We start from the raw sequence: 24,896 nt of genomic DNA, 5'->3' as shown, positions 1-24,896 counted from the left end.
TAATGTACTATCCACAGCTTCTCCAAGGTCCTTTCTTGGGGCGGTAACTAATTGGGAACCCAGCATTGTGCATCTTTAGTGGGATTATTTTTCCTTATGTGCATCACCTTGCACTTGTCTACTTACATTTCATCTGCATTTAGATGTGCAGTCTTGTAGTCTCCAAAAGATCTTTCTGCAAATTGTCAACATCTTTGTTGTTTTAATGACTTTGAATAAGTTTGTGTCACATGCAAATTGATTACTCACTGCTCCATCTTCTAGCTCTTTATAACTATGTTAACAGCACAAGTACCAGTACAAACTCTTGGGGCACTCCACTAATGACCCCTTTTCGGTATGAATATTAACTGACCATTTAATCTCCAACTCTTGTTCTTGCCTTTTAGCGAGTTTCCCTCTTTTCCATGCCTTTTTAATTTCCTAAGGAGTTTCTCACTTCACTCTTCATTACCTCAGGTATAAACACAAGGTCTGATTTCATAATTGTGCAATAAACTGCACTAACATGTTAATGCATGTCAGTAAATCTACATCTCAGCCCTATGCGCTTTGGGGCTGAGAAATACCTATTGCACCTGAGCACAGATTTGGAAAGGTGAGTATCAAATTGAAAATGTAAATCCAAACTTGTTCTAGAGGGCCTACATGCATGTGTAAGACTGGTTGTTCAGTCTCCAGGGCCTCTCTGGACAGAAACTTGAAATCTAGCAGCCAGTTCCTACTACCCTAATTACAAAATGACAGATGCAAATGAGTGCAGATTCAGTTGCCTCCCAGGGGTCTACAGCTATAAACCCCCTAATATCCACAATGTTTTCCAATCACAGACCTGCAAACTCATACCAAGCTACCACCACAACACTCAGAAATATACTAACACAGGATCGTAGCAGAGGACAGCTGAAAACTTCCAAACTCATCCAGTCTGCCTAGTTATATTGACTGAGTTAGCAGGCTACATCAGGACCATGCTAATGAGACAACCACCCCTTTATTGTGCATCTGAAGGGATTTATAAGTAGCTTTCAAGAAAGCAGAGTGAGATCCTGGATATTCATTCGTGAAGCTCTATCTGCTGCACCCATCCAGAATCTACCAAAACCTTATCCACACCCTCTCCCACCCCAACTAACCCAAAACACGATCAGTGAAAACTAACCCAAACACGATCAGTGAATATAAAAAAAACGTTTGCACAGAATTAGATCTAAATAAATCTCAGCATACTGGGCTAGATGGGTCAACCATTGATTTAAACCTAGTATGTATGTTCTTATCAATGGCAACTGTACTCATGCGCTAAGCCAGTGGCTGAGGGAAGTTTTTATAGTACCAGTATCTCAGAGGCACAGTCTGTTACCCTTACTCAAACCCAGACACTAGCAATGGGGTTTCAAATGGGGGGTGGGGGGGAATTTAAATGCAGCTTTTCAATTAGGACATGTAATGGTGGGAGTTATGAGTTGAACTTCTTCCTACAGTAGAAGTGTAGGGAGTAGAAAGAGGTGAGGCTTCCTCTCCCTCCATGAGACCCTGAATCTCTAAAAGCAGGGCAAAGAGAGGGGCCAGAGGAAAAGAAGGTGAGGAGTAAGATGGAGAAGAAAAAGAAGGGAAGTGCAGTAGATGAAGAAACATTAAAAAAAAAACCAAAGGGCATTCTTTCCCCCCACCCCCATTAAAAAAAAAACTAAGGGCATTCTTCCCCCCCCCCCCCCCCCCCCCCCCCCCCCCCCCCCCCCCCCCACCCCCCCCCCATTTTTGTGGAGAGAACCCCACCATTTTTCATAGTGTTCCTGTGCTATGGCAGTAACAAGAAAGTCCTCAATGTTTTCCTGAATTTTCTTCCTTTTATACTTGCTGAAAAGATGAGAGAAGGGACCATCGGGAGCTCTGCCACAACTCTAAAGGTCACACAGAAAAGGAACGATGAAGTATGTCATGAATGCTGCCTGTACTTGCAGGCCAAGTCACTGCTGCAGCGTTTGATTTAGAGTTACTTACATTCCTGCTGGCCAAAAGTGTTCTTGTACTAGACAAAGTTTATCTTCACTTATTTAAGCTGTGCATTTTTTCCAGTGTTTCTGCATTCGGAAACCCACAGTATCTTGGCTTTTGTACCCTTTTCCAATCAGTCTAACTTATGATATACCAGCAACAACCCAATCGCATCATGGGTCCCAGGGCAAGGAAAAGCCCATTCCGCCATCTTCGTCATCCAAGGTCCAACAGTCACAAACTTCACTATATCATTTTTATCCTCCAGTCACTACCTGCACCTTCTTTCCCAGGCAACCCTGCTGCACTAACACAAAACAGATTTGGCTTGTAAACATGTCCCATAAGAGGCTGACGCAGGGTTTTAAAGAAAGCCATATAGCATAACCTGCTGTTTATAGAGCAATGTAAAGACGATTTACCTAGCAGCTAGCTAAGAGGTTGTGTAATCTAACAATGTAAGAAAAAGTTCCAGAAACCCAACCACAAGAAGGTAGAAATATTAATTAAAGTGTTATTAAGCTTGCAGAGCAATGAAGCAATTTAACTGAAAATCCACTCCACCCCTTTCCCATTCAAGTCTTCTATTATGTGCGACTAAAGCATTAGGAAGGTGAAAAGTCTATTTAAAGCTGAGCTTGCTGCACTCCTCTCCCCCCACCTTCCCATGGGAAAATATGTGGTTCATTAATCCAAACAGAAACAAGTATTCTGGTTAGAAGCAGAGAGAAGAACTTAGACACTGGTTTTCTCTCACTTTGGGATATTCCTTTTTACCACGGGACACAACCCACAGCACAAACTAGGGGGTGATGCTTTATCCAGAAGAGTTCTGTGCACCCCACATTGGGAAGGGAGATACCATCAGACCTGTAAGCACCATCCAGGGTATGCCACCTCTCCCTAGGAGAATTATTCACTGTACCATTTGTTTTATGCTTGTACGATTCCCTAATGTGTCTGTACACACGAACCTTATTCTGTCACAACATTACTGTATTTGTTCATACCGGAATTGGTGAACGCCTTCACGGTACTATGTAAGCCACATTGAGCCTGCAAATAGGTGGGAAAATGTAGGATACAAATGTAACAAACAAACAAATAAATAAATAAATGGGTTAGAGGTGGGGAATCCACAAGACCGTCCAGAGTCATGCAGCTGTTATTCCCTAATGAATATCATCTATTGGGTGTAGCACTCCAGTGCAAACACACATACACACAGCTTTAGATAGTTTACAATTCCAAGAAGCCGCTAAGCTGTCAGGATCCCAGGTTTTAATTTTAGATTATGTTGTCCATTTAAAAAGGTCAAGGCAAGAACACTCCACAACAAAATATCATGTCACTTCCTCGGTGACATCTCAGCTGACTTTCAGTGAGGACAGCCCCTCCACCTATCTTCCACAAGCATCAAGGGAACAGAAGATTAAGTGTTACAAAACCTCCAAAGGAGGACAGAAAGAACTCCAATACCTGCTCAATCTCGGCAATAGACTAAAAACAAGTGTTCCATAGCTTCAACCTAGAGGAAAGTGTTCCAGGTAGTGGCTGTCACACTGCTTACAGACAAGCAGTCAAAGAGATCACAGATTTACATCGACTTCTCATCTCACAGGTACTGAGCCCATTCTAATTTCAGAAACACAAGGTGACTGGGCTTTGTAACAGTGCCTCAGTTATTCAGCCTCCATTAACCAAGGAGTTGCATCAGTATTTCAACATAACCGCCTTTCCACTAGACAAGCTGGAACATAGCTTTACCAGAGCTGAAACAATCGAGCCCAGGACACAAACAAAAATAAAGCAATCTATATATTTTCCCCATAGGTTTTATCATCCCATTTCCTGTTAACAGAACAAAGTGCAGTCAACAAGGCTTGTGTTGATCCTCCAAGAAAAGTCAAGAAAATACCAAGAGAGTCTTGCTTCGGGGAAAGAAAAGCTTCTTATGGATGGGTGTGAGAGCAAAGATGAGGAAGGGGCAGACTGAGTGCATCCATCACTAGTGAGTATTAGAGACCAGCAACATAAGCGACTCTAAAATAAACAGGTGGATTCTTAGACACTGGGGCATGCTATAAAACACCCTGGCAATCCCACTGTTACCAAACCTCAATGAGCGCTGCGTCACGCCAACAGGAATAGACACATCAAAGATGAATATAGATTAGGAGAGAGAGAGCCCATCCGTTCTCCCTTTCTGACATAACATCCTTGAACTGTAGCAAAGTTTGTCTGTACCTAAAGCGGAGAAGGTTCATTAGCACCCCTAAGATAGGATTTTGAACTGCATACATACCCACCAGCTAATTTATGTGTATGTGTGCGGGTATTTCTCCTAGGATGATTTTCAAAGTAAATGTACGTCCAATACAGGCAGTTATAAAATTATCCATCAAGTGGGTGATGATACATTAGGGCACCTAGAGTTATAGAACAGGAAGGAGCTTATTTTTAGTTTATTTTATAAAAACACAGATGCACATGTATCTTCACAAAATAACAGCAAAACTCTTGGAGAGATAACATCTAGAATATGAGAGCTGACATACACTTGCTGAGGAGCAGGCCTAAATGTTAGTAGAAGAAGCACACACGTAAATTAAAACTCCTCCCCTGAGCATTCCCACTACACCTACGTGCCTACTTGATGATCTAATTTTATAAGAGGTGTTTTATATGCGAAATAGGTTTACAGAATTGCCTCCCAATGATCAGGAGATCAGCAACCCTAGTGATGTTACAATGTGAGATGGACAGAAGTTGGATTTGAACCTGGATCTCCATTTTAAAATTCTATGCAAGTGGTTCTCAACTTTTTCAAATTAGCGCCTCAACACTCAGATCTTTCTCTTATGAACGCTGAAGGATTAATTACATTATGTCCTGGGTTTTGTTTTGATTTTTTAAATGCAAAAATAAGGAAATGCAGATATATAAATGGGCTCTTTAAAAAGTCAGAGTGGGATGAAGTAATGCCAGACCTAGATATAAGTGCCATGTGTGCTGTATAGTTTGTATGCGAGATGAAATGCACATACATAAACACAAACTTACACTTCCCTCTCCTCCGTATCACATAACCACTTGATAACATCACTGACGGATTACTCTTCAGGAAAAGCAACAGACTGCTTAGCTGTCAAAGTATGAGCTTTACTAAAAACACTAACCAGGCACTGTACCCAGAGAGCAGCTGTTGTCTGGAATGAGGGCGATTAGCAGGCAGGGAGAGGAAGGGTCACCCTGCTCCAGAATCCAGCCCCTGAAACCAAGCTGGCTCAATGCTCATCACCACCAAACAGCTTTGATTTAAATCGCTGACTTTAATTGTGCTCCATTTGTACTTTCTAGATATATATCCAGCTGGAATAACCATTCAGATGTTACTGATGGCGCAGCCAGAGAGCTATTCTGTATGATTCCTGAATGTGACTTCTGCTCCTGGAACTGCGGTACAGACATTCACAAGCCCCGCTCTGCCCCAGAAGAGAGGACGTCTCAGCCTAGTAGCCTTACTCAAAGACCAGAAGAAACCATGATCCGCAGCTCCCAGCTGTGGGTGGCTGCGCTAGATGGAAAGAGGAGGGGGCTAAAGAAGGGACTGAGGGGGAGAAAACCCCAGGGAGATGTGAATAAAGACTCCTGCTTTCATAGACCAGTAAAGGATGGCTCTGCTTGAGCCAGGATGCCACAAGTGAAGGGAAATATTGCTGGATTAACGCTTATAAGCTCCACCCTCTCCACCATCCCCCCTATCTTTTATCCATCTAAAAGTGCTCTTCACTTTTACAGACACTTATGTAATGAGGTACCTGAATCTAACCGATTTAACGGCTAAAGCTGAAGCCGTACATGGCAGAGTCAGCACTTATACGGTTAAGTGCCGATATTCAGCACTTAACTGCTTAGGTTACCCAGAAAGAAAAGAAAAAGAAAAAAGAAACCAGACCACATAACACACAGTCCTATCTTTACCCAGTTTCACTTAGGCAGTTAAGTGCTGAATATCACACAGACGCCCACACAAACCCAGATATTCAATTGAATATCCAGGCACGTCGGCGGTGTAAAAAAAAAAATGCCGACTGCCGCTAGCTGAATATTTACACCCATATAGTATATTAGAAATTTAGTGATGACAGATCACCTATCAGATAATTCACTTTACCCAGCTGCCTGAAATTTAAACACAGAACTACAAAAGACTACTTTACTTACCCAAAACTACCTTAAAAGATTTGTTGTCTCCAGCAAGGAGGTCTTAGAGCTACTGAGCCAATTAAGGGAGTGACCTCTCACAGGTAGCTGCAAGCAGTACCAGTACATAAACCCCTACAATTTAGACCTATTCCCCCTGGATTCTATGTAGTACACCTAGCGTTCTGCGCTGAAATCCAAGCATATTCTATAACAGTGCACGTAACTTAAATGGCTTAAGCCAATCAGCGTTAACAGCTTTTTAACAAGCAATAACGAGCACTAATTGGCAATAATTAGAATTTACGTGCACAAATCACTAAGTGTATTCTGTAACGCACTGCGCCTAAACTCTATTGCGCGAAGCCAAAAAGGGGCATGATTATAGGCGGGGAAATGGGCGTTTCGTGGGCGTTTCAAATTTACACACACTTGTATAGAATATGGCCCTCCGCACCTACATCTACGTGTAGGGATTCACGCCACATTTTTTTCGTTGGTGTAAATGGAGGCATGGAGTTTTTAGGTGCTAGGACTATCAACTAAGCCTATTCTATATACCACACCTAAATCAAGGGGCTGCTTATAGAATACACTTAGGGGGAAATAATTTCCACATGAATTTTTCAAGCACCATATATAAGCCACCTTTTTGATGTTGCTTTTAACTCATAACCCTTACTCGCTTGTTCAGCACCCATGTTTTATCACTCCCACCTTAGTAATTCCATTATCCATTATTGTCCTGTTTGTCTGTCTAATTAGATTGTAACTCTGTCAAGCAGGGACTCCCTCTTCATCTCCAGTGTAATGCGCTGAATATGTCTAGTAGCACTATAGAAATGATAAGTAGTAGTAGTAATCTGGCCCATTAAGCCAACCATTCAACATAGGCTGGTAGCATCTTAGGCAAAATTCAAAATGTACTCCCAATACCTACAACAGCAATAGGTCAATCTCTGACACTCCTGCAAAATCAGAGTCAATATCTGTATGAGCTCTTGGGCCATTCATAAAATTTCATATCAGGGGAGAAAATATAAAACCTTGGATTATATATATAATAATCTGCCCAGCACTATCCCCACCTCCCAACCACCAGCCCCGCCTCCCAACCACTGGCTCTGGCACAGACCGTATAAGTCTGCCCAGCTCTATCCTCGCCTCCCAACCACCAGCCCCGCCTCTCAACCACCGGCTCTGGCACAGACCGTACAAGTCTGCCCAGCACTATCCCCGCTTCCCAACCACCAGTCCCGCTTCCCACCACCGGCTCTGGCACAGATCGTATAAGTCTTCCCAGCACTATCCCCCACCTCTCTACCACCAGCCCCGCCTTCGATCTTGACTAAGCTCCTGAGGGTCCATTCTAGCCCAGTATTCTGTTTCCAACAGTGGCCAATCCAGGTCAAATACCTGGCAGAAACCTAAATAGTAGTAACATTCAATGCTATCAGTTCCAGGGTAAGCAGTGGCTTCCCCCATGTCTATCTCAATAGCAGACTATGACTTTTCCTCCAGGGACTTCTCCAAACCTTTTTTAAACCTAGATACGCTAATCACTGTTACCACATCCTCCGGTAACAAGTTCCAGAGCTTAACTATTCGTTGAGTGAAAAATATTTCCTTCTTTGTTTTAAAAGTATTGCCATGCAATTTCAATGAGTTCCCCTAGTCTTTGTACTTTTTGAAAAAATCAATTCACTTCTACACATATGATTCTACACCACTCAGGATTCTGAAGACCTTCATCTTATCCCCCCCCCCCCCCCCCCTCCCCCCCCCCCTCAGCAGTCTGTTTCCAAGTTGAAGAGCCCTAAACTCTTTGGCATTTCCTCATTTGAGAGGAATTCCATCCCCTTATCATTTTTGGTCGCTCTTCTTTGAACCTTTTTAAATTCGGCTATATCTTTTTTTAGATACGGCAACCAGAAATGAATGCAATACTCAAAGTGAGTCGCACCATGGGGTGATTACAGAGGCATTATAATATTCTTGTCTTATTTTCCATCCCTTTCCTAATAATTACTAGCATTCTGTCTGCTTTTTTAGCTACAGTCACACACTGGGAAGAAGATTTAGTGTACTGTATACAATGACACCTAGATCATTTTCTTGGGTGCAGATTCTCATGGTGGACCCTAGCATCAGGTAACTAAGATTTGCATTGTTCTTCCAATGTGCATCACTTTGCATTTGGTCCACATTAAATTTATCTGCCATTTTGATTACCAGTCTTCCAATTTCCTAAGGTCTTCACAGTCCACCTTTGTTTTAACAACTTTAAATTTGTAGACGACACAAACCTATTCATCACTTCACTTATTATTCCAATTTCCAGATCATTTTAAATAGCACCAGTCCCAGTAAAGACCCCTGCAGAACTTCCAATTCCTAATCCACAACAGAACCTTGCCTCCTATCCCATGACTCTTTAATTTTCTCAGGAAATCTAGATACACTACATCAACTGGCTCACCTTTATCCACATGTTTATTCACGCCTTCAAATAAATGAAGCAAACTGGTGAGGCAAGATTTCCCTCGCTGAACCCATGCTGACTCTGTCCCATTAAACCATGTTTGCCTACGTGATCTGTAATTTTACTCTTTATAATAGTTTCCTTTGTTGAAAGCATGGTTGTTTTAAACAGGCCTATACTAGCAACTAAGAGGGCACTAGGGCTTCTGGTACTTGGGAGGAGACAGTAAATCAATGTATCTGTTATAATGTGTTAATTTGTTTAAAGTTTCTTTATGAATGTGTGTATCATCTTTCCTGTCAATTTATTGTAGTTCTTTTTCTTCACTTTTTTATGATTTTTTTAAATTTTCTTAACCGCTTTGTTCTGCTTGACAGCTAAGGAGGTATATCAAGTCACAAATAAATAAAATAAACTGTAGGGGTAGGGGTAGTTGTGGGGACTAAATTTGGAGTGGGGCAGATTTCACAAAAATGGTGCATTTGTGGAGGCAAGTTTTGAGTAGGGCAAGTTCTTGGGTGGTCAGTTGTGGGTAGGGTAGTTTGGGGATGTGGCTTTTTGCAGGATCTAGATTTAGGGGACAAGGGAAGTATACGGGGATTGTATGTTGGGACAGGGCAGTTTGTAGTGTGGTAGGGTAGTTTGTAGGGGAGTAACCTTTGGAGATGGGCAGTTTGTGGTGTTGTAGGGTAGAAGTTAGGAGTTGTTTTTGAGCTGTGGGGGTAGTTTGGAGGATGTGGCAATTGTGTGGGGGTAAGGTATTTTTTGGGGTGGGGGAGCAGCCTTGGAGGTTTTGAAAGAGTAGGAAATGCCCACCTTTCAAACTGCCTAGCCCTATCATCTAACTCTTACATTTCATTCTATCAGTCTAAGTATCTATGCTACAGAAAATGGAGGGGGGGGGAGAAACAAAAGTGTGGTAGACTTTCTAAGGTATTTAGTCTGGTCTAAATAGAAGGCCAAAGCTCTCTTGTAATCCAATGTATGCAGTGCACATTCACCTTTGTAGGGAAGCCACTGCTTGCCCTGGGTTTGGTAGCATGAAATGTTGCTGCTGTTAGGTTTTCTGCCAGGTACTCGTGACCTGATTGGCCACTGTTAGAAACAGGATACTGGGCTGGATGGACCACTGGTCTGACCCAGTATGGCTATTCTTAAGTTCTTATGAGGCTTGGGAAAAATATTGGCAGAATGATAATTAAGGTAGAAATCCAACACCACCTAAGAAGGAACTTAGGATGAGCGTGCACAACCACCTTGTTGTAGAAATTAGCATAAGATGGATCAGTTACTAGACCCTGGATCTCTGTATGCTGGAGATTAGTGCAATCAAAAACAGGACATTCCAGGTCAGATACTTCAGTTCACAGATATCAAGTAGATAGAAGTGAGCTTTTATCAACTAGATTACTACCATGTTGAAGTCCCATGGGTTTGCAGAAGGCTTCAGCAGAAGGCAAATCTAGCATGAATCAACTACTAAGACTGTACACAGATGGGGTTTCCTTCTATATGTTGGTGTTAAGTGTCAACTGCACTAGGATGTACCATAAATGAGTTGGATTTCAAACCTGACTCAGACAGATGTAGAAGATATTCAAGTAGTTTTAGTGGTAGGACAGAAAAAGGTCTAGGCCCCTTCAGTCACAGGAGATGTTAAACCTCCTCCACTTAAAGCTAAGACCTTCTAGTGGAACATCTCCTGGAAGCCAGCAAGATATGTGAAAACACTGTCAGTCATATTCAAAGAAGCTATAGATATCCTTTCAACATTCAAGATGTGAGGGGTAATAGACTTGATAATAGCTGCCATAGAGTTCCTTGAACTTGTGTGATCAATATTGGGGAATTCTCCAGTTTATGGATCTTCTTATGGAGAGCTCCAGAAGAACAGGAAATCTTGGCCAATATGGAGCTATGAGAATCATGGTTCCCTGGTTTCATCTGAGATTTAGGAGAGTTCTTGCTATTAGGGGAATTGGAGGATAGGCACACAGAAAATCATCCCCCAATCTAGGAAGAAGACATCTAAAGCTAGTTTCCCAAGTGTCCCTATCCTGGAACAAAGTGCAGTATCTTCTTGTTCTGAAGAGTAGAAAAATGATGTATCAAGGGAATGACCTACTCTCAAAATAATATTAGAGCCACTTCCTCATCAAAGGATCACTCTTGTGTTTGTAGTACAAAATTCAGCTAGTCTGCCAGGCAGTGAAGAGCTTAAAAGTTGTACTACTGTGTCAGACCAAGGGTCTATCTAACCCAGTATCCTGTTTCCAGCAGTGGCCAGTCCAGGATATAGTGTCTGTCAGAATCCTACAAGTGGTAAGATTCCATGCTACTTAATCCCAAGGATAAGAAGTTTTCTCCAGGTCTGCCTACTAACAGTTTATGAATTTTCCTCCAGGAATCTGTCCAACCTTTTATGAAACCCGTTACGTTAACTGCTTTTACCACTTGTTCTGGCAAACAGTTCCAGAGCTTAACTAACCTGAGTAAAAAATACTTTCTCCTGTTTGTTTTTAAATGTTGCCACTATCAGGCTCATTTTCAAAAGAGAAAAAAGTGACATGTTTGCATTTGGACGTTTTTCTCACAAAAACGTCCAAATCAGTATTTTCGAAAACCTATTTTTAGACGTTTTTCTATGAAGTCCGTCAGAAATATGTCCAAATCTGAAGGGGGCATTTCAGGGGCGTTCCTATAACTTAGACGTTTTTCAGCCATAATGGAACAAACCAAAAATGTCCAGACTAAAACTTAGACGTTTTGAGCTAGACATGTTTTTATTACGAATAAGGCACAAGAAGGTGCCTTTAAATGACCAGATGACCACTGGAAGGAATCAGGAATGACCTCCTCTTATTCACTAACCCCTCCCACCCCCCAAAAATGTGATGAGAAACTTACTTGCCAGCCTCTATGAAACCCCTCACATGTTATACTCAGGTCCATCAGAATAGCATGCAGGTCCCTGGAGTAGTCTAGTAGTGGGTGCAGTGCACTGCAGACAGATGGACCCCAGCCTCCTACCTCTCCCTACCTGTTACAATTGTGGAGGAAACTGCGAGCCCTCCAAAACTCACCAGGAACCCACATATAGGTGCCCCCTTCACCCATAAGGGCTATGGTAGTGGTGTATAGTTGGGGACAGTGGGTTTTGGGGAGCTCAGCAGGACAAAGTAAGCCGCATTGAGCCGCCATAAGTGGGGAAAGCGCGGGGGTACAAATGTAACAAAAAAAAAAAGTAAGGGTAGCAATGGTTCAGATGTGTACCTGGGAGCATTTTATGAAGTCCACAAACTGCCTCTAACAACAACCCCCGAATTCCAATAGGCTGGAGTGTCTGAAAAAGAAATTGCCAGGAGACGTAGTCAAAAGCCCTTCTCGGCATCAAAACTGACCGTGCGTGAGGGGGGTTCTACGGGCATGTCCCACTTCCAACGAAGCCAATATAAGGCAAATATTTTTTTGTGGCCGTTCGCCCTTTAATGAAACCAACTTGTACCTCAGCCACTAGGTATGGCAATAGTCTGGCCAAATGATTTGCTAAAATCTTGACAAAAAGCTTTGCCACAAAATTGAGCAGTGAAATAGGCCTGAATGGATGTGAACATGGGTCTCTACTGGTTTTAAAAAGTACAATCATTGGTGCCATGCGGAGAGACTCTGGGAGAGTTTTGTGTGTAATCATATGTGAGAAGTATGATAAAAAACAGGTGCTACGTTGGTCCAAAAGAATCTTATAAAATTCAACTCGTAAGCCTTCTGGTCCAGTGTTTAGTTTAATGCACTCCCTTGAATGTCCAGCATGAGCGGTCCCCTCTATGAACGGGGGGTTTAGCATGGCTATCTGCGAGGGTGACACCCTCGGAAGATCTACATTCTCAAGATACATCTCACCAACTAGCTCTGTGTCCTCTTGTGTGGCATATAATTGTTTGTAGAAGCATTTAAATAGAGTAACAATTTCTTCATCAGAAGAAGTCTTCATTCCCCCCCCCCCCCCATCTTTTTCTATCTGTAAGATTTTTGAGGAACCGTGGTGCATTTTCAGCATATGTGCAAGCAGTTTTCCACAGTAAAAGTAAATTACACCTTCTATGGAGTAAATTTATATTGTAATACATTTGCGACTTGACCATCCGCTGAGTGTTGAGGGCTCCTTGGGACGCTAGCAAGGTTGTATGTGCTATCGCTATCCTATCTCAAATCACCTAACGCTCAAGTCTTAGGATCTCCCTATCTCTCATCTTCCATTTATGAGCTGTGTATGTAATAACTTCCCCATGTAGCACCGCCTTGGCTGTGTTCCGATATAGAATGGGCTGTGACACATGTGCAGCATTATGTTCTGCATATTCTTTCCATTTAGTCAACAAAAATGAGTTACATTTTGTATCCCAATAGAGATCTAGGGGAAACTGCCACAGGTGAGGTCTGGTGGCCGTGGCCCCCAATTCCATGGAAATCCACACCATAAGCATGGTCAGAAATGCCATATGGTCCTATTTCAGAGGAGTGCATCTATGAAAAAAGTGATTGAGAAACTAAAATATAATCAATATATGCTTGAGTAGAATGTGCACGTGAGAGGTGAGTGTAATCCCGGTCAGCTGTGTGAAAAAGTCTCCAAGAGTCTACCAAGCCCAATGTGTTGCAGAGGAGAGGAGAACTTTAGTCATGTTAATACGCATGTTGCCTGAAGGATGTGAATGATCCACTGTAGGGTCGTATACTAAATTAAAATCACCTCCAAAATAATTTGTTTGTGAACATGAGATTCAGAATTTTATTACATTTGCAAAAAAAAGCCTTGTCATAGGTGTTAGGAGCATATATATATTACACAAAACCGGAGGCTGTCTATTAATCAGTATATGAGCCAGGACAAATCTATCATCTGGACCCTGCACCAGTGACTGAATTTGCACATTTAAGGCCTTCTGAAATAAGATTAGTACCACCGCTTTTCTATGTGCTGCAGGTGATTCAACTAGGGAACCTACCCACCACTTCTGAAATCTTTGGTACTCCAGTGATAAGTGTGTCTCCTGAAGCATGGCTATATCGACTTTATGACGCTGCAAGAAATGTAGAATCTTTTGGCTTTTTATGGGTGAGGTGATTCCCCCCCCCCCCCCCCCCCCCCCCACACACACACACATTCCATGTGGACAATTTAATATGGCTTAGCATTTACTGTAGTAATGGAAATGGTGTATGGGAACTTGATAAAGGATAAACCATAGGAAGTGGCTTCCCAGTCCGTGAACACCTCCCACCATTCCAGGTCCATTTCTGTGTCCAAATATACTCCACCAACTATATCCTCCACACCAGGAATGAGAAAAAAACCCCAAAAAACACACAACAACAACAAAACCCACACAACCATATTCTGTACTTTCATGCCCTCCTTCCCCCCCCCCCCCCCCATGGAATATACACTGTTGGTGGTGTACCTTATTTAAGAGGCCCCCACTCCCCTTTTTCAGTAGAAAACCTTCAGGAATAACCTTATGCCCATCCCTCCCCACCTCATACACAGCACTGTTCACAAGGTGAGACCAACTTAAGCTATTACAGATTATAAGGTGACAATAAGTTACAGAAAACTACCTGAATGTCAAGTACATATAACAGTTGTGGTTGGCATCACCATATCTGTTCAGTTTCTGGCATCAGAATGCTTTATGCAGACCCTGTGCCAGAGGGGCTCTGTTCCTAAAACTAATGGTTCTCAATCGACTTGTGTCTGAAGTCCAGACATGTCATGGAGAGCCATCACTGAGGGACTGTTTGAAGCTTAAACCAAATAGAACTATGGTTCTATCTGCCCCAGTCCACCGGAACCATTATCAACTATGGTAAAATGTGAGTCCTGAAGCTTCAGCAAAGCAGCGAGGCAATCAGTTTTTTCAACATGTTGCTTCGCTTCCGCCACAGAGTCAAATATCGCCATGGAGCCATTATAGGTTATGTGCAGCCTAGCAAGATATGTTAACATAAATTTGATCTGGCACTGAAACAATTTTGAACAGACTGAAGAGAAAGCTCTTTGGGCTGTTGAAACTGCTGCTGAATAGTCTTGAAAGCACAAAATATCTGCTCCTTCATATTGCAATTTAGTGTCATTTTGAAGCGCCCCCAAATTTTCCAGTTTGTGGGCATAATTTAAAAGTTTGAAAATAACCACCCTTGGCCAAGTTTACTGCTCTTTGTGGGCACCCAGTCGATGTGCTCTATGCGGAGAGGGCCTGCTGATGTGGAAAGCTGTAATGAAGTGATCTTTGTCAGGAATGGCCTCCGAGAGCCCCACCAAGTAGAGGTTGTTCCTTCTGGAACGATTTTCCAGATCTTCTATCTTGTCTTCTAGTTCTCTTAAGCAGGACATCTGTTGTGGGGTCAAAACTTCAATGTGTATGCACTGCGTGTTCTACGTCGCTTACCCGCTGCTGTAACACTTGCGCATCTTTATTTAGGGTGGTAAATTGCCCTTCCATGTGGTCTAATTTGTCTATGATTTTTTGAAACTGCGCTTCCATGGGAGTTTTGAGTGCGGCACTAACCTCCGTGATAATCTCCGCAATCCAAACCGACCCCACGTTCAGCGAGGGCGGCGCCGACACCTCTACCATTTTGGGATCTCCCATGCAGTTTTTCTGCCACTACGTTCTCACTGGTTTAGAAGCCATTCAGCAAGCCAAGGTTCATTTATAAAGGGGATAAAAGATGCGGAGACAGTGTAGGAGACACATCTGTATCACACAAATTTGTTGAGAAATATGCAGTTTATTGAGCAGGAGTGGAAGCCTCTCCAACCTCCGTCTTTATCTCACCATCCCCAAACTGAAAGTCTCCTCTCACCCCTTCTCTTTAATCTATACCTGAGTCCTCTTGCTGATCTGATTCAATCTTCAGGTATTTCCCATCACTTCTAAGCTGATGACATTCTACTGATCTTTCCTACAAACCCTTACATTCCCGATATCACAGCCCTTCAAAAGACTGTCTCGAAACTATCTCCCATTGTCTTGTCTCACATCACTTGGTTCTGAACACACAAAAAATGGTTGCTTGCTGGTTCACAGGGGATCTTCCAGATCCCAATCTTACTCTCAACCTTTTCGGGACAACTATTCAACCTGTTGATTCTTTTCGTTATTTGGGTATTACTTTGGAGTCCAATCTTACAGTTCTGCAGTTGCAAATCTGGTTTTTACATTCTCAGGCAGTTACGTTCAATTAGACATTACTTTGATCACGACACCTTCCACTCGCTTATTCTTTCTTTGCTTATTTACCAGGTTAGATTAATATCGTGTTGACTGTCCCCATTTTCATATTAAAAAACTGTAAACGCTCCAAAACACTGCTATGAAACTTCTATGTCATGCCCACCACTCTGATCACATTTCTCCTCTTCTTCAGAGTCATCACTGGCTTCCGGTGAACAACGCATCATTTATAAAACAGTACGCCTCACTTTTAAGGTGTTTTGGGTAGGTCTACCTGAATACTCATCTTCTTTAACAATCCCTTATTCCCCATCCCATGTTCTTCAATCCCTGAATGACCATTGTCTGGTTCTCCCAGGCCCAAAACAGACTACTCTCGAATACACCAGACATAGAGCTTTCTTTTTGCTTCACCATTGTTTCGGAATACAATGCACTTAGTTTTACGTGCAAAGTCGTCACTGAAACAATTTAAGATTGCACTGAAAACCTGTTTTTTCACCCTTGCATTCTGCCCTGCATAGAGGATGACGTCCATCTGTTAGGGTGTTGCCCTTTTCCCCTTGTTCCCCCTACTTTTCTTTCCCTTTCCATGTTTGAAGACCTCCCTCCCTCTTTCCTCCTAAATTAACTTTCTTTGAATGTATAAGAATTCTTTTCTATCTATAATTGAAGTTCCTTTCCTACTATCTATTGTAACTTTTGTTATATAAACCGCTCTGGTCTGCCAGTTAGTAAGGGCGGTACAGAAAGTGATTAATAATAATAAAATCTACATGAGCTCCCCATCCGAGGTTGGATGCATCTGTTGTCCACACCTTTTGAGGTGTAATTTGAAATGGGAGTCCCATGGTCAAGTTCGGCTGAACTGTCCATCAGAGTAGGGAGTGAACTAGCTCTGGAGGGTGGTAGAGAGACCTATGCCATTGAGAGTAGTAGGATCTGCGTCTTGATCCACTTGAGAACCTCCTAGTCTAGGAGGATGCAACTGGAGGCCGCCGAGAGAAGGACTAGATGGTGTCAGTATGTGTCTTAATGAGGTCAGAAACTTCCTCCACCTTGTCCCAAAAAGGTTGTCTCCTCGGCAAGGAACATCTGCCGACCTCTCTTGAACCGCGCTGGTTCCAGGTCAGAGACATATAGCCACGAGAGAATCTACTCATTCCCACACCCATGACAGAGAGTCTGAATGCAATGCCAAAAGTATCATAGGTGCCCCTGGCCAGATATTTCCTGCACACCAGTTGTTTTTTGGTCAACTGGCAAAGCTCTATGGCCTGCACCTGAGGGAGAGAGTCCATGGGACTAAGCACACTGCAAGCCAGAAACTTCAAGTAGATGCTCATGTACAGCTGGTAGGTCTGGATGCAGGCAGTAAGAATAGAGGCCTGATGAAGCTTTCTCCAAAACGAGCACAGAGTCCAAGCTTCTCTACCTGAGAGTACCGAGGCATGAGTCCTGGAGCTTCTGGCCCACTTGAGAGTGGATCTAACCACCAGACAGTGACGTAGCAATTGCACCCTCTTGAATCTGGAAGCCTTTTGGATACGATACTGTGAAACACCGTCTTCAGTACAACCTTTACAGAAAGGGGAGATACCCAGTTCCTCAGAAGTGCATCCTTCAGGATATGGTGTAACGGAACCATGACCCCCCCCCGGGAGGAGATTCGTAGTCCAAGACTGATAGTATCTCAGCCCTGTACTTCTCCATTTCCAACTTAAATGGGATGGCTGAAGCCATCTCCTTCACAAAACCAGTGAAAGAGAAACTTTCAGGTGGAGATTTACGCCTCTCCTGTGGTGGACATCAAGGGAAAAATAGCCACAGCAAAATCAAAATAACCATTGACTGACACCTAACACTTGAGAACCATGCGAAAAACACAACCAAGAAAATGTTCCACTCAATGTGGAAATTAAAAAGAGTAAGACCTTTCTTCCTAAGGTCCGTCTTCCGTAACCTGGTGCAATCAATGGTACTCAGTCACCTATATTGCAACGCACTATACGCTGGCTGCAAAGAGCAAATAATCAGGAGACTCCAGACAGCCCAGAACACTGCAGCTAGACTCATATTTGGTAAAACAAATATGAAAGTGCTAAACCCCTACGAGAAAAGCTATACTGGCTCCCAATCAAAGAACGCATCACGTTCAAGATATGCTCCCTAGTTCACAAACTCATTCACGGGGATGCCCCAGCCTACATGTCAGACCTGATAGACCTACCACCCAGGAATGCTAAAAATCATCCCGCACATTCCTTAACCTTCACTTCCCCAACTGCAAAGATCTAAAATACAAACTAACGCATGCGTCAACCTTTTCCTACCTGAGCACACAATTCTGGAACGCGCTGCTGCGTAATTTAAAAACGATCTATGAACTTACCAACTTCCGCAAGCTACTGAAGACCCATCTCTTTAACACCACAAAGACCAACAAATGTGAACCTCTCCACATATATCCAGAATAGACTTATTATATCTGCTTGTTAGACTACTATCATGTCTTATCATAATCATGTCACCCAAGATCCGTCTGTAATACTAAATATCTATCTTATCATTTATTTCCACTATTCATGATATATTGTAAGCCACATTGAGCCTGCAAAGAGGTGGGAAAATGTGGGATACAAATGCAATAAATAAAATTAAAATACAATAAATGGCTCAATTATTGAAAAGGGATTTTTTTTTTAAAGAAAGACCTAGCTGGAAGCTCACACCTAAAGCTGCAAAAATAAAGAAATGGAAAAGTGCCATAAACTAAGAAAAACAGGAGAGGGAACAAAACTGAAGGAAAAAAGAAAGTCCTATGCTACTTACAACAATAAATCCGAGAGGCAAGAAGGCAAAAATTTATCAGAGAAAAATCACTCACTTCAGTGAGAGAAGACATCTTCACAGCTCCACGGAGAAAGTGAAACTGCAGGTCCCATGTGACTCAGGCAGGAAGGCATGTGCGGTGGGTACCTGCAATTCTGGAAACTACAGAATGCTGGGCGTTGTCTGCACCAGTGCTGAAGTGATGTCATCCACATGTGAGAGACTATGTCCTGCTTAACCTCGAAGAACAAAAATTCTACCCCTTAGTACCAAATGGTTAAAAATCAGTTAGCAGCATGGTGGACTGAAGCTGCTATCAGAAACTAGGGCTGGATTTCCACTATTTCATAAGATCATGCGGTGATAAAAATCTGGAAAAGTGAACATATTTAGGCTCTCTGGGGGATATAAGTTCCTAAAAGGGGCAGAGTCCCAGAACAGGTCAAGACTAGGGGACCTAAATTCAAGGCCTACAGTTTGGAAAATGAATAGCAGATTTAAATTTAGATCTGAAGTGATTTTCTGTATAGCGGCCTACACAAGTGTGAATTTTAAAAGTCATTCATGTGGGTAAAAGGCGATCTTTGTTGAAAAGGAGTGCTATATAAATGGATTTTTATGTTAACATTTACTTATCAAGCTGTAAAATTATAGACTAGCTTGCCTTTTGAACTAAGATTAATGTCTAGTTAAAGTCCATTTAGGAAACACCTGACAGCTTTTATTTCAAAAATTGGTTTTAACCAAATGTAAGACTTGATGTTTTGCTTGGGAATTAGTTGTATTTCCTAGGAATGCCTAGTCTACTGGTTGTATCCTACACTGAATTGTAAATGGTATATGCGGTATATAAGAACATAAGAATAGCCATACTGGGTCAGATCAATGGTCCATCTAGCTCAGTATCCTGCTTCTGACAGCGGCCAATCCAGGTCACAAGTAACTAGCAGAAACCCAAATAGCAACAACATTCCATGCTACCAAACCCAGGGCAAGCAGTGACTTCCTCGATGTCTATCTCAAAAGTGGAGTATGGACTTTTCCTCCAGGCACTTGTCCAAATCTTTTTAAAACCCAGATACGTTAACCACTGTTACCACATCCTCCGGAAGCGAGTTCTTGAGCTTAACTATTGTTTGCGTGAAAAAATATTTCCTCCTATTTGTTTAAAAGTATTTCTATGGATACTGATCTGAAAACTGCCCATCCTTTCTCCAGCTAGAACTCTTAAGTGCTGCTACAGAGTAGAAACTGCCAACCTTCCAAAATTACTTGCCACCCAACTGAAGCCCAACTAACGCAATCCCCCCCCCCCCAGCATCAAGCAAAATGTTTAATAAGATGCTATTTCTTTGTGCGATCGAACCAGCCTCATGATAACAGCTCAGAATCTCACAGTTTTTAGCACACGAGTGGCCCCGCAGTTGCATGAGATAATGTCTTATTAAACACTGCTGCTGCCAGTTAAGTGGGGAGGCTGCATGCTGTGATGAAGTATTACTACAAGTCTTGGGTTCAGAGGACATGTTACAAGGCAAGGCGAGGTGAGGAAAGGGGTGGGATGAAGAAGCTTCCAATGGAACCGAGGAAAGAAAAGGAGAGAGATAGGAGCCTCTACTGCCTAATGGAATGGATGAACGCAGAGAGGAAATGGGGGAAGGAAGTGCCTCTGGAGAGTGGATAGAGAGGTAAATGAAAGGAGGGAGAGAAGCGCCCCTAGTGGAATGGAAGGAAGCAGGAAAAGAGGAAAGGGTAAGAAGGGAGGGAAAGGTAAAGCCTTTAGTGGGTTAGGTGGGAGGAAGTGAGAGGGAAGCACCACTTTGGGAACGAAGGGGTAAGAATGGAAGAAACAGCCTATGCTGTGTAGGTAGTTAGGTAGGAATTAAGGAGGAAAGAGGGGAAACGAGAAGGGGTGAACAGTGTCTGGAGGGTGGTGTGAAGAGATAGTATTGCGGGTGCCTAGGAAGGGCATAGATGTCTAAAGAAGTTGAGTTACAGGAAAGGAGTTAGGGCTGGTGAATTTATGAAAAGTCAGAGAAAAGTAGATTATGGTGTAGGAGGGGGTGAATGAAAATGGGGGACGAGAGGGTGATGGAAGACTGCGAAAAGAGAAAAAGACAGGGGACAACAGGAGGGTTGGGAAGGGGGTAAAAGTATAAGATGGGAAGAAGTAGGTCAGTCAGAGAAAGGAGACTGAGGACTGAGGGCAAGAGAAGGAGAAAGTGAGGGAAAAATCTAAGGAGTGGTAAAACAGAGAAGAGTGAAATGGAGAAAAGGGATGAAAGGGAAGTGTCAGAGAAGGAAAAGAAGACAGAAAAAGAGAAGAAATGAAAACAAGTTGCTGAAAAAAATAATTTAAGAGAAAAAAAACATAAGCAAAGTACAAAAGAAAGACCCAGCTACAAAAACAAAATGCCCAGACAACAAAAATGCCTGTAGTTCTATATTTTAAAAAACTACAGATGTTTTTCAGACAAAAAAAAATATCCATAAAAAAGCAAATGTAATATCTGGACAAACTTAGATTGTAAGCCCACTAGGGACAGAGAGTACCTACATATAATAGCGCTACATACATCTAGTAGTGCTACAGAAATGAGTAGTAGTATATTTTATCCCTTGGCAATTCCAAAGGGAAAAAGTATGCAAGCACTTACCTTTTAAGAACTGGTGCAAAATCTAAGTAAAAGCACTTGCATAGTTTTGAAACTTACCCCTATGTATGCACTCCCAGAGCATATGTTCTGCTATGTTGACCACAAGGGAATGAGGCCTCCATCAGACACAAAAATGAGGACAATTTTCAAAAAGAGCTAGCCAGGTAATTAAAAGAAACTCAGCTAGATCCACTAACCATCTCCATCTAGCCAGTGACTGAGATAAATAGAAGTAGCAACATTCTGCCTAACTTTCACTGTAGTCCCAAAGCATTTCCACTGGCAAATATCCCCCAAGACTTAGCTCCAAGCCAAGTTTGGTTCAGCTAGGCATTGGAGTGGAGGAGTGGCCTAATGGTTAGTGCAGCTGGTTGCAGACCTGGGGAACCTGGGCAAGTCTCTTAACCCCAGTGGCGTAGCCACAGGTGGGCCATGGCCCACCCACTTAGGGCTCAGGCCCACCCAACAGTAGCACATGTTTAGCAGTAGCTGATGGGGATTCCAAGCTCTACCAGCTGAAGACTTCCCCCTGATGGGAATGAAAATGATGTGCTCCACGTTACTGGCACCTGTTTTCAGCGTATGCCTGCTGCAGACTGCCAAGGTGGAGAGAAACATTTTCCCACCAGCTTCGGTATTTTTTTTTGGGGGGGGGGGGGGGGGGGAGAACACTTGGTGCCCACCCACTTCTTGCCTACGCCGCCCCTGCTTAACCCTCTATTGCCCCAGATTCAAAATACCACTTAAACTGTGAGCCCATTAGGGACAGTGTCAGTACCTGTAAGAAATTGTAAACCGCTTAGGTCAAGGCAGTATATAAATAAATAGTGTATCAAAACTATAAAAGTGGGACACATACACACAGGTATCGTGAAGATTTGATGATCTTCCTTATGTATCCAATCAAGGCTGGATAGGGTGAGACACAACATAGGCACAGAGCTTAATTTGTACATAAAAAAGAAATGGCACTGTGGAGCTGGAAGAAGGGTAAACAAAACCACAGGCAGGAACAACAGAATAGGGGCTGGATTAGGAAATAGAGATAGTTCCCTGCCCTAGTTCACTCCCTCTTCCCTGCAAGCTGCCTGGCAGAGGAGAACCTAAACAGAACAACAATTAAGCCTTCTATAGACATATTTAAGGTACAAGGCACAAGGTAAGCAAGAATCTTACACATTGGTGGTTCACCCCAATTTAACCTCCCCCCAAATATATAAACAGAAGGCAGAGTTTTAGAGGAAAAAACATGCTTAGTTTTATAAGAAGCAAAGACTGTACACCGTATACATATAAAATACATGTATGTCTGTAAGATGTGTGCTAAAATATACGAGAAATAACCAAATGCATTCACACCTAGCCAAAGTCTACATTAATCTGAAAGCAGCATATTTTAATTAAGTAGGCAGCGAGTGGGTCCAACTGACATACATGCTTTTAACGAACCACCACCCCACAATTCCGGGATGTTTATCATGCTCTCCACCCCGACAGGGAAGCAAGACCAGTGCTTCCAGGACTTTTATCTGTTCTGCTATAATCAGACCAGCCAGCTGCCATGTCAATATTAGACTTTGCTATGAAGAAGCGTTGTGTGATGAGAGGGAGCATTAGGATCTGAATAGAAGCATAACAAATCTGGGAAGCAGGGTTGAACGATGTACCTCAAGGCAACGCCACCACTTAAATTAAGCTGCCCAGCACGTATCAGGGTGTTGATGACCGCCCACGCCAATAGCCAAGTCACTGCCTTTCACATAATAATGGTAGAAGAGCTGAGAACAGCTGGAATCAGAAAAACAATGACCAGAACGCACTGAAGTTTAGGGGGCCGAAAACCTCATTAGGGTGCAGGACACGGCTGGGAACTCACAAAAACAGTGGACAGCCCAGACTCAACCCCAGAATCTTCATGGTTCCTCAGCTCTACCGAAAACAGGGCAGATCAGCAGCACCTCGAAGGTCCGCCCAGCGAGGTTGTACAGCAATCAAAGTAGCGAAAAGGAAATCTGTTTACTTGCAGTTTCCTGTTCCTCTGTGGCTATGAGACAAACTGATTGGCTCTGCACCTTCATGCTTAAGATAAGACAGGCAGAGGTGAAGTATCCCAAGCACTGTCTTTATTTACTTTAGCACACAAAACTGCAATCCTGGAATTTTTTTTTTTAAGCATTCAATAGCTTTTCAGTTTCAAAGGCGAGATAACTATGGTTAATTAAGCTACATCATTAACCAGTTGACCTGAATTCTGCCCACTTTTAAATAGCAAATCACACTGTTAGGTTATAACACATAAAAACTGAATTGCAAATATTTGAATTTGGGTTTCAGATTTCATTACTAGCTTTTTCCAACAGAGCTCAAAGTGACTTTGCAAGCAAGTACATGAGTTTTTCACAATCTAAATTGTATCTGGAGGTTGACGTGCTTGCTTGAGGTCACAAGAAACATCAGTGGAAGAGGCAGGATTTGAACCCTGGCTTCCCTACTTTTCAGCCTGCTTCTAACCACTAGGCTACTCCTTCACTCCACGTTTCAGGGTGATGCATGCATAAGAATAATAATAGTAGTAGCAACAACAACAAAAATACCATCATCAGCCACAACAAAACAGGTTTCACCAGAGAAATCACAAGTCAACCATCTTCAAAGATGCACAACACGGGACACGGAGCAAGGCAAACAGGTACTATTTATTCTACAGCTACTGTAACATACAAAAGCACTCCTGTATCATGGCAGCACTCAAAAAAAATGAAAAGAAAGAAAGAAACCTACATGTAGCAGCTGTCAGAGGAAATTCTATAAGCAACACAAGTTTTAGAGAGGAAACTAGCGTCTTACCTGCCATGGGGATGGCATGGATTTGTGTCCGTGACAACATTTCCAGAGGCTGCTCCCGTCCCGACACCCCATCTGAGGAGAAACATGATTCAGTCTCATAAATGGTCTGCAACATTTTGGGCAGTCCCAGCGCTTTTTGCATCAACAACATGCCCAGACGGACCCAAACTCCAGAGCAAGAAAAGGAGGTCCTCTTTTTCCTTATAATCCACAAGGCACCCCAGCCTGGAGCCCTCAAGACATTCACTCAGTCTTTAAACTTTTGACATTCACTTCACTTCATTTCAGTTTCAAAAAGTGAAAGCAAAGGGGAGGGGGGGGGGGGAGTCACAGGATGGCTCAAATAATGCTTGCATTATTTTTAGAGGGATTTGGTTAACATAACCAACAACCAAATACAAACAGAAGCAGCAACCACAGCTCCCGGAGGCCGACTCTGAAATTCCTGGTGGGAGTTAAGATGAAGTAGCTTCAGTAAGGCTTTGGCATATAATTGCAGACTGATGGAGAATCCCAGGGAAAAAATCTACAAGCTAACAACACAAAAACAGGTGAAAGGTTTACAGTCTCTTCAGAAGCAGGAACAATCGCTATGGTGGATCATCTGTCCTGGCTGTACTGGGCGATCAATCCCTG

General features: G+C 42.7%; 1 protein-coding gene across 5 annotated transcripts in view; it reads right to left on the bottom strand.

Moving 5' to 3' along the window:
- The window catches only part of LOC115482020 (histone deacetylase 5-like), a 148,241-nt gene extending 123,727 nt beyond the window's left edge, over window positions 1–24,514 (bottom strand). For 4 of the 5 annotated variants that reach the window (XM_030221557.1, XM_030221561.1, XM_030221558.1 and 1 more), the window contains exon 1: window positions 24,261–24,514. In XM_030221557.1, the coding sequence (XP_030077417.1) occupies window positions 24,261–24,411 (151 nt within the window). In that variant the 5' untranslated portion in view covers window positions 24,412–24,514. The remainder of the gene's footprint in view (window positions 1–24,260) is intronic. The other variant, XM_030221560.1, reaches the window with a different exon arrangement.
- Between the last annotated feature and the right edge of the window lie 382 nt (window positions 24,515–24,896).

The sequence above is a fragment of the Microcaecilia unicolor genome, chromosome 12, assembly GCF_901765095.1.
Source record: "Microcaecilia unicolor chromosome 12, aMicUni1.1, whole genome shotgun sequence".
Classification (NCBI taxonomy): Eukaryota; Metazoa; Chordata; class Amphibia; order Gymnophiona; family Siphonopidae; genus Microcaecilia; species Microcaecilia unicolor.
Note: the sequence above shows the minus strand (reverse complement) of the source record. Positions and strands in the feature narration are given on the sequence as shown.